Here is an 8,334-nt window from a genome sequence, read left to right on the forward strand (position 1 = left end):
TGGTTGAGACATGAACAGGGCTTCAATTCCCATTAAATGAAAATCAGACATTTGCATGTAAGAGCCACAGCAACATACCTCAGCTTTGAAGCCCTTCGGGAACTGGTCCTTGGCGTTCCATGCAACATCAATTTCATCACGGTTCAGTGTCAAAATATTAGATTGAACAAAAGCCGTGTTAAACATGACCCTGAACATCACATCCTCACGCTCCAGATCCCCATCCATATGGATGCATTCAACAACCACATCTCCTTGAACACGACAATGACAATTGATTTTTATTGGCACACCCTCTGCCTGCATTAACAGTTAAAATTGAAAATTTATAAATTCAAAGAAGGAAGACATTGAAGTCCATGGATATAAGCATTACCTGTTTATAATGCCGAAGGTACTTCTTGGTCATTGGTGTTGCAAAAAGAATCTTTGGACTTCTATTAGCTGGGGTTAAAGGGTTTTGACCGTAAACACGAACTATCGGCCTGCAACCCCCTTCCCTGTCAAAAATGGGAATGACTCTAAGAATTAGAGATTCCAAGGTGAAGGGTGTATCTCGCGGCGGCCAATCTGACCCACTGCCTCGCCTGGCTATGTATTGTAAATATCTCATATGAGAAGGTTGTGGGTTCAAGGGAGATAAGAGATGTAGGAGCTCCTTTGGGGCTTGTTTGTAAACCATTTCCAGAGTCTTTTGCTCCCCATTGTAATGTTTTCTGTAGAGGAGTAAACCTGCAAGCATGAAGGCAAGCACAGGCCATCCCCCTCTCTCACAGTGCATCAGCAACACATTGTGTTGCCCTTCCATTGATAGCCAGCTCTCACTTGACCTCAAGAAGTGGTGGATCATCTCCAGAGGTAACAAAGGACACCCTTCATACTGCTGTGGATAGTCCATAACAGTCATATTATAATCAGACAAGATGTCTGAAACTTGGCTCCTCCTGTCTCCTTCTCTAAAATTGAATACCATGAATGAGGCTTCTGGAAAATAGTCCTGCAGTTGAGCAACAATACCACCCATGTAACCCCTGTACTTGTCCTCTTCCAGGATTTTGGTAGAGAAGCAGCAGTCAAACACTGCAAGCACAATGTCATCAGAAGATCAGAAGTTCAGCATTGTCAAAGCAGGGCACCGTTTATACGTTTTACTGGAATTAAACTACTACCGATCTTTCTGAAACATTATAACACGGGCAAATACAATGATAAGAACTGGAACCTTTCCGGACTTCAAATGCTACATAAGACCATCAAAAATTTAAAACATCAAATAAGATGATACACAGTGGCACCAAAAATAATTCTAATACAGAAAGACAAAAATTAAGCTTCCCCGGCATTATCTTGAGAACCAACTAACTTTGACCGGCATTACAACTTCTACAGTAGCTATATTCGTGACGTAGCCATGCGACCACCGCGCGCCGCGGGGGGGCAAAAACAAAAACATGAGCTTAACGCATTTGATCTTCAGAAAAGACTCGAACTTCTTAAAAAATCCTTTGGTTCCGCAAAACAAGACACCAAAACTCCTCATTTTATAAGTATCCCACCGTTGGTAAATCTCTCCTGATGACCACCATATATTAAAGACCAAATACTTCCAAAAAGCTTAAATGAACCCCACGAGCAACCATCGGCAAAAACCATCAAAACTCGTCGACCATAAAGCACTTTCGGAATCCGCAACACTTGAGCCCGCCAAAACGCAACAAACCAGCTAAATTCTACTACAAACCGAGATCCAAGGAATAATGGAGGTCGAAAGAGTGGGGCATTTTACCGTAGACTCTCTCGGAGATCTCCAGAAGCCGGTCCGGTGGCTTCCAGTAGAACAGCCTCCTGAACAGCGCCATTCTCCGTCGCTGCAACAGCCCGCCGCAAGCTGCTCACAATCGAAGAAACAGGCGATCCGACCGTGCCGACACGAAGCCGGTCGAGCAAAGAACCGATCGAAGGGAAGAAAGGATCCAGTTCCGGGCCGCGACAGAAATCGATCGCTAGGGTTCCGAGCTCACAGGGAAGAGGAAGACCGAGAGAGAGAGAGAGAGAGAGGGAGAAAGCGGGAGAGAGAGTCTTTTATTTATTTCTGCTCGCTTTCTTTATCCTTTTCTCCGTACTGCGTGTTCGGGGAGGGGGAAGCCGAGGTGGACTGTGGCCGGACGGGGCTTGAACTAGCCGTCACGCCGAGCGTCACCATTTGCTCAGGGGCGACGCCTTAGATATGAACGAATGGGATCTTCTGACATGGTGGATCGGACGGAAGAGATATCATGCGCATTGGGAATTCTATGCGTTCGTTGGGAAATGGAGGAAGTGTCGCGCCGCTTGATACGTGGCGGGCGGCGAGGTGTCTTGGAGGAGAGGAAAAGGGACGGCTCGTCGGACATGCGGAATCCGGAGGAGATGACAAGAAGGGCGGTGACGCGATCGCGTGGGGATCGGGCTCTATTACTTCTTGTCCGTGATGGGGAAGTAGAGGTGTGATTACCGTCAGTCTAGTCATCGGGTGGGATTTAACGCAATAACCCCGTTGCTGCTGAAATTTGATCCGACCGCTGGGCACCGAGCAGGCGAGGTTAGTTAAGAGATCAGTTAGAATTTTGCTCAGATCGGCAAGATCGATCTGGGCTCGCTGTCGATCTCTGACCTAAAGAAGGTGGGCTGGATGATGGCTGTGCCAGAGGAGGGCTCCCACACTGATCGTCCGACTTGAAATTAAAATTAAAAAAATCTATTATAGCTGATGAGAAATCCTCCAATCTTTAAATCAAGTAGGTATCTCATAAAAATAATAGCTGATGAGAAACCCTCACCAACCTCCAATCCTCCATTTCTATATTTATTTTTTTTTACGAATATAAATGTAGATACAGATATTAGGTATAAATATCTAACCTAATATTTATATAAATATTTATATGTGTATAAATATAAATACAAATTGGATACTAAAAATATAGTTATCAATACAAATATAGGTTGGACAATTAAATTTTATAACTACAAAATCAAAGAGACCATTAAATGAATAGTAAATCAAATTAATAGCATATTGATATATCATTTATTTAAAAAATTATAAATACAATTGATGGAGAAAATATTGCATCTCGACCTCGGACTAGACCGACTTTCTTGACTTCTGACGTAAACCGAGGTAAATGACTTTAGCCTCAGTCGAGGAATCGCCAGCCGAGGAGAACAATCAGTGCGCGTCGATAAGGGGTGATAGCCCCAACAACTGATAGCCTTGGCAGTCCGCAGTTGTAGCAACACCACACCTTGTGCCAGGCCTGTGCCGCACACCACCCATACGAACTGATGCCACGCCGTTGCCGCACTACCTAGCTACCCTTGCCTGGCCATCATTGCATGCAAGATCGGCCTAGATAACGACAAAACTGGCTTTCATATGTAAAGAGGACGACCAAGAGATTTGAAGTATGCATGCAATATTACTCATAGAGCTTATACTCTACTGAAATTCTCTTCCTTCCACACTGTTGTCCCGTTGTTCCCCGTCGAAAACTCTCCGTCAAGTGGACTTCTTACATGCCATCGAGCGAAAGAGACCAACACCTGATGCTTCAACTAGCCTGCTCAGTTCATCTCCAGCCGATCTTAGAGTCGTCCGAGCTGCACTCCCACTTCGATTCAAGTTCAACGGCAACAACCATATAAAAATAAATAAAGTTAAAAATTTATGGTTCACATCCATATTCATTTTACTTTAATGTATCTAAGAGTCAACTCTAATGAAGCCTAGTGTCCTGCAAATGCATATACTAGTCATCAATTACTTGTGCTAGTCTTAGTAAATATTTTCATGTATGTCGACGTAGACCTAGAACTCTAGTGTATGCCTTGATACAATCTAATTTCAGCTGTACTGAACGATAGTGCGTCAGTATTCCCATAACCGAGCTATTAAACTAAAAAGAAGTCCAAGGTCTACGTCCAAGACCGCTTGAACGGGTAATGAGCTAACTAAATCTCCGACCCCGAGACATTATTCACAACAGTGTTTTTTTTTTTGGACAGCCGATGAGAGGAACAAACGAAGCTTGACGTGGAGGTACCAACCACCAGCATGCAAGCGTAAATTACTCTAGATCCATCAAAGGGCTAACGGTAGCCTTTGCCAACCTAGTTATAAAGGCAAAGCAAGAATGGGACCCATCTATCTTATTAAGGTTGAGTGCATCTTTCGCGCGGAAGAACGATTCACCTTCCTTCGGGCGAATCCACCGTTGGAGAGTGGTCCATTTCAGAGAAACAAGTGGAGCGTCGTGAAACCCCAACAACCGGTCAGCTTTTGTTCCCCGAAAGAGCCCAGCTTTATCATATGAGAGAGAAAAGAGAATTTTGGACGCTCAAAGATGTCGAGTAAGGAATTATTCCATCCATTATAAAGGCTAACTCTATCTTAATTGGGACAGAAAATAGGCTCTTACCAACTCAAGAACCTCGTATATATTAACTCAACAAAAAAAATGAAAAATAAGCGGATCAGAAATTTCTTGGGCTTGGCAATACTGACTTGACAATTTAATAATCAATTACTTCCATATATTGCATCAAATTAATACTGCCATGACCCATCTTAAGCTTGGATAGAAAAGATGGAAGGTTAACGTAAGATTCATAGTCGGCCCTAAGAGTATGTCGATAACTTAAAATGGACCCAAATTTAATATATGTGAATGTTAGGGTGTCTCATTCTATTAGAGCACTGTAACCCTAACAAAGTAAGGTTGAGAAGTGGGGGCATAGTTGATTAGATTGTTGTCCATCAGCGGCCAGCTGTAGCCTAATCAGGTTGTAGTGCAAATGAGCAAGGATTGGTTATTACTTATAAATAACTCGCTACAATGTGACCTAGTTGGAGTGACAAATAAGCAAGGATTGATTGAGTCATTGCCTATAAGTGACTTATTATAATATAATTCAGTTGTAGCAACAAATGAGCAAGAGCTATTTAGAATTAGAAAGGCCTCTAATAGTAACCAAATGCAATGACAGCTAACCTAAATAGGAAGGAGATAGGTGAAATTACATTGTGTAAGAAGAGAAGAGATTTGCTACATGGAATGTTGGAACTTTGATCATAAAAGGTAGAAAACTAGTGGATATTGCTTGTTTATAGGAAACTAAATTAAATGATAGTAAATCAAAGGATATATGGGATGATTTTAAACTATTATATCTAGATAAAGGTAGTAATAGAAATGATATAAGAACATTAATGGATAAGAAAATAAAAGATAAATTATAGATGTAAAAAGGACAAGTGGTATATTAGTAGCTATTATATGTAGGTGAAGATATTATTAATATAGTTAGTACTTATGCATCATAAGTAAGCCTAAAGAAGAAGATTAAATAACGATTTTGGAAAGCAATAATGGATTGATGTAAGGTGCTTCTAAAGGAGAAAGGATACTTGTAGGTGGTGACTTTAACAAGCTATAAGAAAAGGCAATGTGGATCTAGTTTCGAAGATAGTAATTTAATGGAAGATTCAATTTTTGATTTTGCAGTAATTTACAATATAGCAATTGCAATCATATATAATTAGTTTTTGGTAACCTTCAAGAGTAGATCAAATTTATCACAAATAGATTACATTTTCATCAAAAGAAGAGAAAGACCTATATATAAGGATTGTGGATTGTGAGGTGATACCTGGAAAAAGTTTAACTACAAAATATCTTATATTTTGTATTTTTTTTTAAAAAAAAGGTTTGAAACCCCAAACTTTCTCCTAGTATCCAATTTGGAATTATGAATCACTTTATAAATTATGGCAAGGATAATTGAACAAAGATTAAGAAAAATAAGAATTATTTTAAATGACCAATTTGGATTTGTGTTTGAAAGATCAATAATGAAAGTTATCTTCTTATTAAGATAATTGATAGAAAAATATAGAGAAAAATAAAGTACATGTATTATCCTCATTGACTTAAAAGAAATTTATGATAGAGTACAAAGAAAAGTAATTTGGAGAACTTTAAGAAGAAATAGTAAACATAAATGGTATATTGAAATAACTAAGGATATGTATGCTAGGATGTTGACAAGTAGTAGAATTTATTATGGTACAACAAGTGCATTTCTAGTTACTATATGCTTGCATCAAAGATTGGCTTCAAACTTAGAACTTGTTACACTAATTATTTATAGATGATATAATATTAATTGATGAAAAGAGAACTATATTAAATACTAAATTGGACTTATGAAAAAAAAACTAGAGGATAACAGTTTCAGAATTAATAAAACAAAGACAAAATATATGAATTATAATGTTAGTGAAAATGGAAATGAAGATTGATACGATTCAAATTGATAACCAATAATTACCACAAATTGACTATTCTTGTTATTTAAGATTTATTGTACAAAATAGTGAAGAGATGGATAAAGATATATAATAGAATTAGGGATGGTTGGATGAAATGAAAAGGTACATACGTAATATTATGTGATAGAGAAATACCTTGGAGTGTTAAATAAGAAATTTGTAGATAACAGTAAGGTCTATCATGTTGCATGGCTCATATTGTAGGGTAATAAAAAAAAGTATCTAAAAATAAGTTGAGTACAGCAAAAATATGAATCTTAAGATAGATGTATGGAAAACCTAAACAAATAAATATAAATATGTCTCGGACGGAGGTACGAGGAGAGGCGTGGATTTTGTTATCAGGGATCTAGACGCCAGAGTAGTGGCAGCAGGCGGCTGTCAACTATTCGACATCTCGGTGCCTCGTGCGGAGCTGAGGGCTCCTCGGGCAGGACTTCGACACGCCCGGCTTGAGTTACGAGCCAGCTTAGTCATTCTGGAGGATGACTCGACCACGATTATCAGTTGGATCCAAGGGGTCCGAGGGGTGGCGGCGGCAACCATCCGTTACTTCAAGACATCTAGATAATGACGAGGGATGGAAGGACCTTTCGGACCAAGTATGTATTCCATGAAGCCAATGGAACTACGGATTGGGTGGCCGCCTATGTGGTTAGCCATGCAGGTAGTTCTTTGTGGGCTGGAAATGGAAATCTGCTTCGGGCACTCCGAGATATTCTATTTTCTAGTATTATTTGGTGCATTCATACTCGTCAGGTATGACTTATCCGCCCTAACCAAAAAAAAAGGAGCAGTAAGAGTTGCACAAATTAAGAATAAAGTAATATATTGACTGAGATGCTATAGACATGTACAACAAAAATCTAACATGATGCACTGTGGAGTTTGTTTCGAATATAGTAAAGAAAAAAAAAAGAAAAAATCTAAGTTCGACATAGATGAAGATCATAAAAAAAGGTATATAGAAACTTAGAATAACATTAGAAGTAAATCTAAATAAGAATATTTGGTAATTTAGGATATAGATGATTAGGTTACGGAAATATTGTAACAATTTCCACAAGTTATATCTTTATGGAGCTACTGCTGCGCATGAAATAAGCGCCTTCATTTCTAATTCTTGTCCAAACAAGAAAATAAATAATTCCAGTTGGTTAATTTTCACCGGGAGGTGAGCATAACTAGATACGGCTCGGTGTCACACTCACACCTCGGCATCCTCATCTTGCTCCTGAAGCTTTAGGTGTTTTCTAGTTTTTTCTCGCATATGATAGTTTCACGTTTTTCCTTGAACATTTCAGCTTAAAGCGAGCCTCCTCGGTGACAAATTCAACGAGAATCATTGGACCGGAATCAGCTCTGGAGGAAAGAAATGGTACGACAAACTGTTCCGACAAGGACCGGCGCAACTTTTGCTACCTTTTCCCATGTTGGAAAGATGCGTCATGTGATTGATGGTCCCAACTCCCCCACTAGTACCTTTCTAAACAGGGAAAGCAGCATCTTTTTTAGCGAGTTGGACTGTGAAATGGAAGTAGAGGAGAGAAGAAACCACTTTTATATCCGTATGTGGATATTTATATGCACAGTTTAATGAAACTCATGGGACCACATACGGTTTTAATGCAAAAGAAAACAGCACTACTAATCGCATGATTAACTTCCTACTAATCGGTCATCGGACAGAGTCTATAAATAGACTTTCGGTCTAGTGTTTTGAATTACTCAATACATATTACTACTTCTCTATTTTTTAAGATGAAATAGAGAATTCTTCTCTTTTTTTTCTCTTCTCTTCTTCTAAACCTCTTTCAAATTTTCTTTTTCAGAGTGGGTCGAGTCAAGCCTCTCCGGTGATCGTGCTTGTTAGAGGAGGATTGGGCTGAACCAAATTATTGTATGCTTCTCTAAGCTTCCATGGGCTGTTGTAGAGACTGAGATATTGGGCCTTTGCTCTT

The 8,334-nt window shown here is 39.3% G+C and overlaps 1 protein-coding gene across 8 annotated transcripts in view; it reads right to left on the reverse strand.

Moving 5' to 3' along the window:
- Window positions 1–2,426, reverse strand: part of LOC103707456 (formin-like protein 5) — a 44,277-nt gene extending 41,851 nt beyond the window's left edge. For 7 of the 8 annotated variants that reach the window (XR_005515030.3, XR_005515029.3, XR_015973823.2 and 4 more), the window contains exons 1-3: window positions 1,787–2,426; window positions 377–1,080; window positions 79–300 (exon numbers count right to left, since the gene is read on the reverse strand). Coding sequence is in view for 5 of the 8 variants with exons in the window: in XM_026804795.4 (XP_026660596.3) it covers window positions 79–300; window positions 377–1,080; window positions 1,787–1,859 (999 nt within the window). In the remaining 3 variants the exon portion in view is untranslated. The remainder of the gene's footprint in view (window positions 1–78; window positions 301–376; window positions 1,081–1,786) is intronic. The other variant, XM_039134071.3, reaches the window with a different exon arrangement.
- Between the last annotated feature and the right edge of the window lie 5,908 nt (window positions 2,427–8,334).

The sequence above is a fragment of the Phoenix dactylifera genome, chromosome 15 (genome assembly GCF_051530095.1).
Source record: "Phoenix dactylifera cultivar Ajwa chromosome 15, Ajwa_hap1_PhDact_Kaust_v1.1, whole genome shotgun sequence".
Classification (NCBI taxonomy): domain Eukaryota; kingdom Viridiplantae; phylum Streptophyta; class Magnoliopsida; order Arecales; family Arecaceae; genus Phoenix; species Phoenix dactylifera.